Genomic DNA, 15,535 nt, shown 5'->3' on the forward strand with positions numbered 1-15,535 from the left:
ACCGCCCAGACGGAAGCGGAAGTGTCGGTGACGCGCGAGTAGGAAGAGGTGATTCCTGGAGTAGAGATGGCTGCTCTTGCACCCCTGCCCCCGCTCCCCCCCCAATTTAAGAGCATACAGCATCATCTGAGGACCGCTCAGGAGCATGACAAGCGGGACCCTGTGGTGGCCTATTACTGTGAGTCTTTCCGAGTCGCCGCGCCCCTCCCCTCTCAGTTACACCCGGGGCCCACAGGCCACCCAGGGTTCTCGGGGCACGCCCCGCCCCCCCGGCTTTCGACCTGAGCTTTGACCTCTGGGAACGCCTGGGTCCCCGCCCTTCTCAGGGAGCCAGACCTTTTCACAAGCCCCAGAATGGCCCAAACTCCAAAAGCACCATAGTGTCCACCGCCTCTCCCGTTTCTTTCTGTTGCGTTCCAGAACTGACTAAAGGGGTTGATGAACTCTGGAACACACCCCCAGGTTTTCTGAGCTTCCTGCCCGCTGGAAATAGTCTGCATACTTGAGTAACTGAGATGAGGTAAAAACAAAAAAGTGTCTCAAAGCTAGTAGAGATTTGGATAAAAAGGAAGATAGACTCTGAAAACGGGGTAAGTGCAGGTTGGTTTTGACAGCACTCAGGTTCAGTACAGAATTCGGAAATGGTAATTAGAGAGTATATCCTACTAAACAGTTGAATTTGACAATTCCTGTTTCGCCTCCCAACTGCTCTTTCCCACCAATGGCAGTATTTACTCCTAGCTTCTTTTTCTAGTTGAAAAGTTTGTTAGCAGTATTCCCACTTTGTGCTACATATTGTGTATCTAGAGCTTATGGGAAAACAGGTTAAGTTTGTTTAGACTTTTTCCTTTACATTAGTTAAAGAGAATAGTGTGGGTATTTTTATATAAACTTTATTATATATGTGGTACTCCAAATACAACAAGTGACCTAATAAATCTTCTAAAAGGTTTTTTAGAGTAGAGAAGCTCTGTATATGTCCTCTGTTGTTGGCATTGTAAGGTCAGCTAAAATCCGATCATCTCTACTGTACTCCACATATACCCCATTCCCAAATGTCCCAGAATGCCCCCTTTTTTCTCTGCTTGGCAGACTCCTGATTTAAGATGCAACTCAATTTTCACCTCTTCTGTAGGCAGTAAATTGATTATACTGTATGCCTGACTTCATTTTGTTAAAATGTTACAGCATTGTTTTCACTATACTTCTTTAAGCAGGAACCATTAATCATTCATTTCGCATGTATTTGTTGAGCTTTTATCTTTTACCAAGAATTACTAAAAACCTTAACTGCGGTCCAAATTCACGAACCTTACATACAATGGGATTAAGGAAGTTAAACAATCAAATATATGTGCTATACAATATTAGAAGATAATGAATAAAAATAAGGCAGAGAAAGGAAATAGGGAGTACTAGAGTGGTGGTAGAGAGTGTGAAGGGGATTTTAGTTTCAAATTGGTCAGAGAACACACCTGAGTTGACATTTGATGAAAGGAAGGATTGGAAAGCAACTCTTCATGTACATTTGGGAAGGAGTATTCTTTATAGAGGGATTGAAGTATAAAAATCCTTAGGCAGAGGCCTGCTTGAAGGAAGAGTAAGGACACCATTGTGACTGGAGTGGATAGAGCTAGAGGAAAATGATAGGAGAACAACAAAGAAATAATCTCTCATAACAGTGAAATAGGAACCCTCGTTCTCATCTAAAATTAATCCTTATTCATGAGTTATTTTGTACCTTTGTGACCGCCCCAGACTCTTTATTTCTAATGTGATTATCCTTACCCTTTTGTTATTTCTTTCTAAGCCCGTCTGATTTTCTTTATTCAAAAAATAAAAACAACAGAAACTTTCACCAGGACTTCCCCCTAAAGCTGCAGCTCTATCTACCCAACCCCATACATAAGCTTGAATTGTCTATAGTCTGTAGTTGCCTTTATATTCTTAAAGAGCCTTTTCAGCCTATTGCAGTCTAGTTTTCATCCCCACTATTTCACTGAAATGGCTCTCCCCAGGGTGATGAACACACATTTTATTGCAAAGTCCAGGTATTAATAAAATTTTTCATATATAAGAACATGCATAATGTGCATACTGAGTTTAAGGAATAGTAAAATGAACGTTAATGTACTCATCATGTTTGATGTTATTAGACTTTTTAATTTTTACAAATCTGGTGGGGGTGAATGGTGTCTCATTGGAATTATATTTGCAATTCTCTGAGTCTTAATGATGTTCAACATCTTTTCATATGTTAATTACCCATATGTGATTTCCCCTTTGAAATGCCCATTTACCACTTTTGCCCTTTTATCTATTGTACTGTCTTTTCTTGATAATATATACATTAATGCTTTGTTATTTGTGTTGCAGATGTCTTCTCCAGTTCATAGTTTGATTTTTTTCTATGAAATTCTTTTTCAAAAATTCAGTTTTAAACTATTAAAATTTATCAGTCTCTTGCTTTATGGTTTACATTCTAATTTTCTAGGCCTGTATTTATCTATCTATTTATTTATTTCTGTCTACTTGTTTGGGACTTTTAGCTTCCTGAATCTGTAGATAGATACCTTTCATCAGTTTTAGAAAAATATTTAGAATCTATTCAGATATTACTTCTACTTTCTCTCTGTTCCCTAGTGAAACTGATTAATGTTGCACTTTCCCTCTTTAACTTCTTTATTCTTAATTCTTCCACAATTTTTCATTTTTGTTTGTTCTACATTCTGTTGATTTTTTTGGAGGCCTGTCTTCATCTCCATGAACCTTATTGTTTATCCCATTTATTGAGTTTACTTTTATTTTTTGTTTCCAGATTGTTTTGTATGGGTACATATTGAATTCCAACTCCTAATATAGTAACTAAGATAGTGAATACTTGTAAATTTTTTGGTTTTTGAATAAATAAATTATACAGCAGTTTGTTACTTTTTAAGATGCTATCCCTAATTAATTATCCCTAATTATTAAGGACATGTAATAGTATCCCAATATGTGTATTTTATAATTCATATATATCATATATACATCTCTCTTTTAAGGATAATGCCTCATGTTAAAAACTGTTCTGTGCTGCAGTGTTCCAGATTCCCAAAATGAAAAAAAAAAAAAAAAAAACCTCATCAAATGACCTTAACTGCTTAACTGTTCATAAGTAAAGACTATCATTCTAAGTTAATAGGGAAGGGGGAAAAAAAAGACTATTTCAGATAGTTTTGTTACCACTGATATTTTTTAAATACTTTTTACTTTGAATAATTCAAATGTTTGTATTTGCCATCTGATGATTGCTTTAGCTGCTGTATTTGTGGATCTTATTCTGCTGTTCAACAGAACACTAATCAAGATTTCTTTTCTGGTAATTGTCCATTAAGCATACATAACCAGCACTTTTCAAACTGGGGATTCTATAATATTCTTCGAAGTCTAAAGGAATCAATTTTCCAATTCACAACTTCCAAGCTCTTTTTCTAAAATTGTTCTTCCTGACAAGTGCTTTTGATCAGGAAAGCAAAGTATGCCACTGTCTTTGCCTACATCCTGTTTCCAGTTGCCTTTCTATTTTAACAAAGAAATGTATATTGTCAAATTTCTTCTTGTTATGGTATATTGCCCTGAGGGAGAAGGTAGAAAATCCAAAGTGTCTAGAAAAATGAGACAGTTCAAATTGCTGGTGTTAGTGAAGCCTCTATTAATTAAGATAATAGGTAGAGCTTCTTGTCTTTCCCTGTCTTGTAGGGAAGAAAATTAACTAGAGCAATGATTAAGCCCTTATTTTAAAATACTAGTCATGAAATTTTTAAAAAAAATCTAGTTTGAGGAAAGAGGGTAGAACATTGTGTTAGCAGGATGCAGGGAGTCACCTTGAGTTTTTCTCTTTTTAGGAACAGTTGAATACGAATGAATCTCAAAAGAGGGAGAAATTGTTCTGGAATATTAGCACCCACATTTTTTTATTTTATCAAGGGGGCTAGCAGGAGTGGTTTGGGGCCTAGGTCATGCATAAGAGGGTTTGGGGAGGGAGCTTTGGGAAAATTACCTGCAAGGGCCAGAGGGGGAAATTCTTCTGCTCTTAGGGGTAATGCTTCATTTTAAACACTGTCCTGTGTTGCAGTGTTCCAAATTCTCAAAATGATATGAATTTTCATTAGATGACCTTATTGCTGCATGCTTTGTTCATTAATTCCTAAGTTGAGAGCAACACATAACAATCAAAAGAAAAATACCAAAAGCAAAAGTTCTCTATTTCATCCAAACAACAAGCTCCTCTAGGGGCTCTGTGGCTTCTTGCTCTATTGAATTAGAATTTAGAAAAGGGATGGTTGATATTCCAGTTGGAATATTAAGTTATATTTTTCTGAAAAAGTAGTTTGGCATTAACAACTGGCTTTGTCATTTATCTAATATGTTAGACATTTCTCCTTAAACTAATGAGCTAAATCTTTGGCTCTGAGGTTCTCTTGTCTAGTTTTGTTTTTATTTGTTTATGCTTTGTTTTGTTTAAACAAAAATATATTTGAAACAGACGATGGGATAAAAACATTTAAACCTTTTTTTTTTGGCAAAATCATGTTGAAATTAATGTTTTTAACTGTGTCGTACAATAAACAAGAAGACTGATTCAAGGGAAACGATGAATCTTTGTAATATCATTTTTGTATATGTCATAGAAATTGAGAAAATGAGTTATTGGAATGGTAGCCTAACAAATCCATTTCTAGTTTTTAAAGAAATTTTGAAACACACCTAATTCAATTGTCAACCAAGATATTATTAAAAATATTGTTTGAAGGGAGGTAATTATATGGTTTTTAGCATATAAACCAGAAGGAATTTAAATGATTCAAGGATTTTTTTGTGACAAACTCCTTTCATTCTCTTCTAACTTTTTATGTGAATTGTTTCTTCCATGTTAAATTCATAAAAAAGTATTAATCATATTAATTTGATTTAACTGATTATAAGACACATTTCCAATAAAAATTTATTTTTTATATTTAACACTAAAATGTAAAATACGTATTTGTGTGGTTGTCAATTATATATTAACAATAATTGTAAAGACTCAAAATACTTTATTTCATGGAAATTTTGTAAATTTTTTAACACTTTTTGTTGCAGAAGTATAAAGGAGAACCAAGAATGGACTCTTAAGCATACAAATGCATCCTTTATTGTGAAATTCTACAGGCTAAGTAATAGAAATATCAGAAAAAGATATTTTCAAAAGAAAAAGGTACAATTAAACTTTCTTGACTCTTAGGAGCTTTTTATAATCAGAAGATTATGATAGTTACCACATTGTTAAAATATTTAAAATTGGAAGAGTGATGTATTTTTTAGATATCAGTATTGGATATAGTCTGTGAAAGAAAACTGAGAAGCGAGAGACAGGGGAGCCAGAAATGAAGGATGGAGATCCACATGAACGTTTATTTGTCAGAGCTGACAAATAAAGGCCATCCCTCTATAGAGTAGAGAGAGGCCCTGAGATGTTCAGGGTTAGGCTGGGGGTCCTTGTGTCAGCTAGGTGGGGGGGGAATAGCATGGGATTGGCTTAGGTCGATGGCACCATGGGGCTTTCAAGGGGTCATGTCCTTGGGATTGGCATAGGGTTATGGTACCATGGGGTAAGTCACTGTGGAGGGTGGGGAGTGTTCCCGCAGAGGAAGTACAGGAAAGGGAAACTCATAAGATGGCGGTTAACATTTAAGATGACTGCTCAGATGTTAAGTCAGTTCCCTATAGTATAGAATTCACTTTTTTAAAACCTGTTTAAACTTCTTGAAGAAAAGGTTTATATGTCAGCTTCTGAATGTGTGAAGGGATACTCTTCTATTTTATAGCAAATAATACTTTTCTAAACTCATAGAGTAAGGAAGAATTTTTTGTGAGAAAAAGATTAAAATTATATTGCTAAACTACATTCTGATTCATAAAAGCTTTATATCAGCTGCTCTTTGCCAGAATCCCCTTCTGACGTCGTCTGAATTTGACTAACTTATACTTACTGGTTCACTACAATCTTATTTCTTATAGATTGCTTTTTATGACCTCTTAAGGATGGTCTAGAAATTATTCTAGTATGGTCCTTGTCTTAACACATTGTGTTGTTTATAAACATCTATTTTCCTTTCAATCTTGGTCCTCCTGGAGGACAAGAATTAATATCTTGTTTTCTTTCACTAAGACATAGTGAATGATTCTTATTTCTTTAATTGAATAAGTAAATATACAGCAATTCATTACTTTTAGTTTTCTACCACTAATCTAGAAGGGAAATGTAATAGGATCCCAATACTGTATATTTTATAATTTATTTACAGGTTGTGTATCCTTAATCCAAAATCCAAACTCTCTAAGTATCTGAAGCTTTGAGTGCTGCATGTCACAAGTAGAAGGTTCCACATCATGAAACTATTTCATACACAAAATTAATAAAATTATTATAGAAAATGGCCTTCAAAATGTGTACAGAACATTAAAAAAATTCACTTTGAGACTTGAGTACCTTCCCCAGGATATCTCATTATGTTTATTCAAATATTCCAAAATTTGAAACATTGCTGGTCCCAAGCATTTTGAATAAAGGATTCTCAACCTGTGCCTTACTATGTTTGTTATCAGTTTTCAAATAAGTCATAGGTCATATCATGATAGAATATACACATTGTGCCTTCTCTTTTCTAGTATTTATTATAATTTACAAAAATGACCTATCTCTGGCCTTAATGGTAATTCTCCAGTGTTTAACCATATTCGAAAATTGCCTTAATTTTGTTTCTAGGTTGTTTGCTCTTTTATTTTCAGAACACTTCAGAAATGCTGAAACAATGTAAGTCAGATTACTTTTTGTCTATTTATAGAGATAACGTGTATATTGTTTCCCTGTTTGAATTTTGAGATAATTTGAGATTCATATGCAGTTTTAAGAAATTCAGAGAGAGGGACCCTATGTGCCTTTTACACAGTGGAAATATCTTACCAAATTAAAATATATCATCACAACCAAAATGTTAATATTAATACAATTCACAAGTCTTACTCAGACTTTCCCAGTTTTACTTACATTTGTTTGTGTGTATACATTCTGAGTTCTTAACAGTTTTGTCAAGTATATACTTCTGTAGCTATAGCCTTAATCAAGAAAGAATAGTCCACGAGAAAAATCATTCATTTTGCCTACTGATAACCATATTACTTTCCATTCTAGCCTCACCTCACCTCTGTCTCCTGGTAAACTCTAACCTGTTCTCTGGTTCTTAAATTTTATCATCAAAAATGTTATATAAATGAAATCATACATTATGTAAGTTATTGGAATTAGCTTTTATTTACTTGGTACAATTCTCTGGAAATTGATCCAAGTTAGTTTGCTTAGTCATATTCCATCATGTGTCTATACTAAAACTTAACAATTTGACCATTGAAGGATGTTTGTTTCCAATATATACATATTACAAATAATGCTAGAATGTTTATATACAGTTTTTTGTGTGAACATAAGTTATCATTTCTCTGAGATAAAAGACCAGAAGTATAATTTCTGGATCTTATATATACAGCAATTCATTACTTTTAGTTTTCTACCATTAATCTAGAAAATTAGTAATTGTACATTTTATTTTAAAGGAAATTAGTATGATTTTCCAGAGTGACTGTATCTTATTACATTCGACTTACAACATATGAATGAGTGAACCTGTTTCTCCAAAACCTCAGCACAGCATTTATTTATTTATTTATTTGGTTTTTTGTTTATTTAGATTCTAGGGATTGAACCCAGGGGCACTTAACCACTGAGTCATATATCCTCAACACACACAAACCTTTTTTTTTTTTTTTTTTTTGGAGACAGGGTCTCACTAAGTTGGTTAGGGCCTCCCTAAATTTCTGAGGCTGACTTTGAATTTGTTATCCTCCTGCCTTAGGCTCCTGAGCTGCTGAGATTATAGATGTGCACTCCTGTACCTAGCATTAATTTGTGTGTCAGAGTTTTAATTTTTGTTTTCATGATGGCTCATGAAGTTGAGCATCTTATCATGTGCTTTTTTTACTACATGCTTATCATCTTTGGTGAAATTTTTAAGTTTCTGCCCCCACCCCCTTTTTTTAAATCATTGGGTTACTAGTCCTCTGTCAGGTATTTGTTTTGCACATATTTTCTCCCAGTCATTAGCTTGTCTTTTTGTCTTCATAACAAAGTATTGCACAAACAAAAAGGTGGTAATTTTGGTACATCTATCTTTTCCTATTTTTTTTAATTCTTTTTGTATTGTGCTTTGGGACATCAAGACTCTAACTATTATTTTTCTTACTTAGTTCATTTTATTTTGTCTGTGTTCTCCCAAGAATGTTTTTAAGTGAGACTATTTAGTTCTTTCATTATCATTATTTTTAAGTTACCATTTTGGGATTTTGGGTGACAATGTTATGCTGGTTTCTTAAATATTCTTGAGAAGAGCACATCTTTTTCAACTTGAGTTGGGTTAAGAAGTCATCAATAAAGCAAAACTCTTGTAATCTTTGGAAAGTTTAATGTATTTCTTAAATTCTATTGAAAAAAATCTGCTTGAGCTAATGTTGATATATTGTTTTCTAGAATATCTTCTATTTCTGCCATACTTTCAAATTGCTGAAAATTAAAAGCTGAACTTCCCTTCACTCACAACTGACCACTCATTAATTTTTCATCTCAGTTTTTCTGGTATACCCTCACCTTATACTTGCACTGTTGTGTCTTCCTAGCTTCTGCTTCAAACAGGTGATTCCTGTTGCCTCAAATGTTTAATGAAAGAACTCAAGTAAATGGCATAGTGTACTCTAACCATGTAGAACTTCTGTGATACAACTTCTGCATATTACAAATTAATGTAATAGATAATGCATTAGGAAAACATTTTCAGTAACAGGACAAAGGATCAGTATTTCTAATGTATAAAACACAAATATATATATTTTTAAAACTGAGATTCCCATTTTAATTACTGAACAAAAAAAAACATGTACATACAAATCATGGAAAAGTAAATAGTAACTATTAACATTCAGCTTAGTAATAAGTGTGAATTAAAATGGTAAAGTTTTACCTGAGTGCCAATCAATGTTGTAAAGCCTGTAATGACATAGCAGGGTTGATTGATAGAAAGTTTTTGAAGGCTTTTGGGTAAAATAAAAATATCTATAATGAAGTATTCTGGTTTTAGGAAATTCATCTTTAGGAATTAATCACAAATATACTAAGAAACTTTTGCAGACTTCCTGAGTAGTTATTTATACATTTGTGATATCACATATATAAATATACACATAAATGTTACACATATATAAATGTTATATTATATAAATGTTAATATATATAAAAATGTTATTGTGGAAATGATTACTTTAATCATGTAAAAATTACAAAGCATTTTTTTCTGTAAGGGGAAAGTTATATGAAAATGTAGGGTACACAATTCTATATATACAATGATCTGATATATATTTTTGTATGTGTGTACTTAGGGGAAAGTTGTGGCTTTTAGGTTCAGAGATGGTGATTTTTTTTTTTTTAAGTTTTCTGTTTTCTTTTAAGGAGGCATATTTCAGACCACAAAAATAAGATAAAGCTTTATGAAAAGCAAAAAATGTTTTTAAAGCCACCTGTTAGGAGCTCCATATGTCAGTCAGAAAAAAAAAATGTGTCCTCAGTGGCCCCTTATGATTTGAATTTCGAATAATAGTTTGTAGTTTTAATCAATTTCATTCCACTCTTGGTACCTTACTTTCTCTTGTTTCCAAGACTTGAACATTATTTTTTCTACTTCCACACCTCTTCCTTTTCCCACCACACAAACTCCATTTTTATCTTGAAAGTACTACTAGCCTGAAGTAATTTTTCCTGGGAGGCCTTCATTTAAACCCCTAGTTTTCAGGTACATATTTGCTTTGTCTTTTCTGTCTTATGTGGCTATACCTTAGTTTTGTTTTTATTTGTCTTCTCTTCTAAACTGTATACTTATGGAAGCCAACTTGTTCCCTTGCTGCTTTGAAAGAATAGGAACTCCAGAAATATTTGCTAAAAGGACCTGGATTTTATTGCAATAGTGGTCCCTGGAGGGAACAATAACCATATAGTTGTCACCAAAACAAGAAGCCAGGCAACTGACATGCAGCTGTTGGCATTTGTAACAATAATGATTTCCTTCAAGATACCTCATTTGGTCTTTGCTGTGATTCTGGTCCTTTTGTTACTAAGTGATAGACTCAGGAACTTATTGTCAGATGTCAAAAGAGAAATGGCTGAATAAAAAATTGTCAGTAGCCTATAATGAGAGGACAAGTTGTTGAATAAGCAGCAGAGTGATTGAGGGGAAAGGGGATAGTTAAACTGGGAGGACAAAAAGACAGTGAAAAAGTGGAGACTGGAAATGAAGGACAGACTTTCTGTTAACACTATATCTTTGAATTGCATCTCCCTTCCCTTTAATAAAGCAGAAATTTTTTTTGCATTTCTAGTAACAGCAGACAGTGTGTGATAAATATTTTGATACTGCCAAGTTTAATCCTGTAGGTAAAGCTAAAGCCAGAAAGATCTTCCTTTCCCTTTTTAAGTTTGTTATAACTAAAAGTATAAAGTTTCATGCTTGTTTTTTTGAAGTTTCCTCTAGGGGGTGACATTGTAAAATCAATAGACTTTCAGTGAAGGTATATAAATGTTCCTGAGAGATTTCACTTGCTTATATGATCAAAGGGAAAATTAAATATTTAGGAAGTTGTTAGTTCATCTGCTTATTTTATTTCAGAGATGATATAGGACATATAGAAAAATTTAACTTAGTATAAGTAAAAGCTAAATAATACTGGATTTCTTTGTTATTAGATGGTAATCCACATAGAGATTAGCCATTAATAATCTATTTCCTATTGTTATTTTGATCACACAGAAATTGGATTTTTAAAAGTCAGACAAGCTTAACTAGTAAATAAAAGCAGTTCTTTTATTTCTTTGCTGGTTTCAGAATCTGAATGGTAAATTGGAGACCATAGTTCTTTTGCTTAAATACTTCTTTTTTTATTATAGACTACCTCAGGATACTATACTGTGGGAATGACAGGTTAATAACAAAAATTCACAGAAGAGTATACTACTAACTTAATCAGCATTCTGTTCATCATTTGTTTTTATGGGCATACATACAAATACTAATTTTATTTTGTAACAATAGTCATTTTAATACTCTTTTCTTGAATAAAATAAATCATTTTATATCTCTTAAGAAAAAAAAAACATGAGCTTGAAGGAATAGGGGTCTGTGGAGTCAAATAACACATCTTGAGCTTTCGTTTCTTTCTTTAGTACCCAGGCAAATGTAAACATCTTTGATAAAGATTTTTTTAAAATATTAATTACATTTGCTTTTCAAAGTGTAACTTTATGTCCTTTTTGAGCAGCATAGGATTCTCTATAATAGGTTTACCATGTTTGTTCAGTTCCTGCTTTTGCTCAAATTCATCACAGATGGATCATATTTACCCTCCCATCCAACTGTGCTTTAACAGGGCTTCTCAGTTTTGTTTTTTGTGTGTTTTTTTGGTTTTAACCTCAATTTATTATTGTTTATCTTTGGAAACACTGTTAGCGTCTTAAAGGGCGAATTCTTGTCAGGACTGCCCAGCACATTTCAGTATATCACTGTTTTAAATGGTCCCCCCAGACATTTCATTAACAGATTACAAAATTAAAAAATAAGTAAGCCTCCACTTTTCTGGCTTCCCCAAAAAACAGTGTTATTTTTGCCTCCCTTGAAAACCATTGGTCTAAATAATATGTACTTATAATAGAAAATTTGTAATGCATAGAAAAAAATAAAGGAAGCACATGGCTTCATACTTAAAATCATCACCATTAGCATTTTGCCACATTCCATTCAGTTTTCTTTAGTGAGCATCATTTTCTTGAACTAAAATTTAAAATTATATGCATTACCATCTGTTCTATAACTTCAGGTACCACCTACTCTCCTAAGGCCTCAGTTCTTTCAAGAAAAAAAAAATCAGCCAATTAATGATTGGGTCAGTAAGATTCCTATCAGATTAATATCTTCTTAATCTGTAATGATCACAAGTTGATTAAACAGTCACCATATGAAGAGAACTAGACTTTTTAATGTGTTAGTCCAGTGTATTAGACTTTACCTAAAGGCAATGTTGACACTGTAAAAAATAGACATATAAAGGTATCTTAACTGTTTTTTATAATAAATAAAATTGAGAAATCTAAATGCCAGTATGGGCAAGTTCAGGTACATTATTGTACATTAATATAATAGAATATTATGTAACTAGGTAAATGATATGGAGATATATTTATTACAGAAGATGTCTACAACATAGTATACAAAAGCATGGTGCAGAAAACATATTTTTCATCTCTAGGAATTTCCATTTGAGTTCCTTTGTGTTATGTTCCATTTCTCCATTTATTCAATTTCTTTAAATATTTTCATAACATATTTCCTACTATTGACTTATATCTGCTAATTCCATTATTTTGATACTGTTTGATATGTTGATTGTTGGTTTATTTCTTCTGGTTATGGGTCACATTTTCTTATGGGTCACAAACTTAAATATGTGGTTATATATAATATTATGTGCATGTATAAAGAAAGATGACTCTGGTGCCAAACTTAACCTAACACTTGTTTGCTGTGTGCCCTTGGGCAAATATACCTCACTTTGTGAAACTTTACTTTCTTTGATAATAAACTCAAAATAATAGATCAGGTTCATAATTTTTTTATATAACTCTTAATTTTATTTACTTATTTCAGTGCTGTATCATCAACTCCTTATTTTTTATTTTGAAATATGGTCTTGCTAAGTTGCCCAGGCTTCCCTCTAAACTTTCAGTCTTCCTGCCTCAGCTTCCTTTCCAAGTAGCTGTGATCATAGCCATGTCCCACCACACCCAGCTCCTCTTTATTATTATCATGGTATAATATATAACCTCACATATAAGGTAATTACTTTTTTTCACCTCTCCTGTCATTTTCTGTGGTTGTCTTATAATGTACATACACATATGCTATATAGCCTCTAATAGATTTTTTTTCTTTTTAAGTATACATTCCAATTAAAGATGCTTATAAAATGAGAAAATAATTTTTTTAAACTTGACCACATGAATACAATTTTCATCTCTTTTTTATTCTTTTGTGTAGATCCAAGTTTTAAATCTGATGTCTTTTTGTTCCCTTGAAGATCGTTATCATTTATTTTGCAGGTTTGCTGTCATTTAATTCTTTTAACTTTTGTTGTTTGAAAAATAAGCTTTCTTTCCCATCTTCATTTTTGAAAAATGTGAAATTTTTTCAGCGGTTTTTTGTTTTTGTTTTTGTTTTTTTGCCACTCTTCTCCCTTCTTTAGGAATTCAGTTACATGGATAATCCAAAAACAAGGTCTTTGAGCCTTGTAGATTTTGTGGGTTTTTTGTTTTGTTTTGTTTTGTTTTTAACAATCATTTTTCTCCCTGTTTTATTTTAGGTTAGTTTCTAATGCCCCATGTTCTGAAGTTCACTAATCATTTCCTTTTTGGTATCTATAATATTAATCATAGCCAGTTAATTTTTCATGTCAGGTATTATATTTTTAATCCCTAGGAATTTCCATTTGAATTCCTTTGTGTTATGTTCCATTTCTCCTTTTTACTCAGTTTCTTTAAATATTTTTCGTAGTATATTTCCTAGTATTGACTTACATCTGCTATTTCCATTATTTTGATATTGTTTGATCTGTTCATTGTTTTGTTATGGGTCACATTTTCTTAATCTGTTGGCATACTTAGTGATTTTTTGTTGTTGTTGAATGCAGGACATGGTGAATTTAAGTTCATTAATATCTGACATTTGTGGTCTTACTTTAAATTTAAATGGGTTTGATCTGGCCAAGTTATTTGCAGTTCATTTTAATCCTTTTGTGCCTTTGTTGTTGTTTCGTTTTTGTTTTTAGCTTTGAGGCAAGTATAAAATAGCCTTTGCTCCATGGACAGGTAAACCATACTATTAAGGTATGGATGTTGGAGTCTACTGAACACCCAGGGCAAACATCTGGTTCTACTCTCATTGGAACTTGAATGTTCTGTAGCTCTTGTTTGTTCTGCTGGCCTTTTGGAGTTTTCCCTTATACATGAACATAGTAGCATTCAGCTAATCACTCTTCACAACTCTGCTGCCTTTCAACTTATAACTGCCTCAGTCTCCTTGAACTCAGATTTCTCAACTCAACTGGAGGACACAGTCTTCTTGGAATTCTCCTCTTTGACCCTTAATTTGGAATGTGCCTCCAGGCACAGTGCAGGGCTAGTCAATGATGTCACCACTTCTGTTCTTTTCTCCAGCTCTGATGATCTGCTGTCTTTTTCTGTTTTCTGAAAACTTGTTTCCTATATTTTGTGCAGGTATATAAAATGGAATGATAAGTTGTTGTTTCATCATTACCAGAGGTAGACTCTGTGGTCTCATTTTAATCAAATATAGTCAGTGCCTGCTCTGTATTGGCACAGTGCTAACATTCAGGATCAAAGTGAATGTCTGCTTATTTTATAGAAAATAAAAAACCTGCATATTACTTTTTCATAACTTTTTTTTAAATTTTAGAAGGTCTGAAGTAATTGTTAACTTCATATTGTTATATTATAACATGTGCTCCAAAAATATTTATTTAATGGATAAGGAAATACCCTTTAGTACATACCCATTCATGCTTCCTTCCTTTTTTTTTTTTAATGTCAAATTGTGTACAAGGGGGTGTTTTTGTTATTTTACTTTGGAAAGTAGTAAAGTATACCTACATAAAAATTTTGTAATTTAATATTTGACTTAGAAGTCCCTTCACAAACAATAATGCTAATCATGTAGCAGGTATTTTCAATATACTTAGAATAATATATTCAGTTCTACTTTGGGGAATGAAATTTTGCTTCAAAATATCAATAAATATCCTATTTGAGTGCCACATTTCTTTAACCTAAGAAGCTTCACTCTTCACAATTGCTTTGATATATCTTTTTGTGCTTATATCATGTGTTTTATTTTTGTCGAGGATAAGCAAACTGTTAGAACGTTTATGTTCAGGCATATGGAACTTTGAATTACATATGCCTTTAGGATTAATAAATGTTGTTTCCTAAATGCCTCACATTAAACTAACATCAGGTTAGAAGTATTTAATCCTTTTGCAAACATGCCTCATAACTTAACATTGAATGATATTTATTCATAAAAATAAACATTTCTGTTATGAAATAAATCAGATTATTTTCTTATAGATGATTTTAACTACACATTTATTTGTTCTGCTTTGGTAGGTATTTTCCATGTTAAACATTAATTTTTCATATTGCTGTTGCTGAAATGAATTGTTTGTCTTTAATAGAGTTCCGTATTAAAGTAATCATTTTTACATCCCTATGGCAAAAAATATTTTAGTATACTTACAAATTTTAATAAGTAGATCTAAGATCTTCTCACTTTTGTTTATATTAGAA

General features: G+C 32.6%; 1 protein-coding gene across 1 annotated transcript in view; it reads left to right on the forward strand.

Moving 5' to 3' along the window:
• The window catches only part of VTA1 (vesicle trafficking 1), a 76,587-nt gene continuing 61,052 nt past the window's right edge, over positions 1-15,535 (forward strand). The window contains exon 1 of the mRNA XM_081295383.1: positions 1-178. Within this exon, the coding sequence (XP_081151509.1) occupies positions 67-178 (112 nt within the window). The 5' untranslated portion in view covers positions 1-66. The remainder of the gene's footprint in view (positions 179-15,535) is intronic.

Source organism: Spermophilus citellus, assembly GCF_964194105.1.
Source record: "Spermophilus citellus genome assembly, chromosome: 5".
NCBI classification, from domain to species: Eukaryota; Metazoa; Chordata; class Mammalia; order Rodentia; family Sciuridae; genus Spermophilus; species Spermophilus citellus.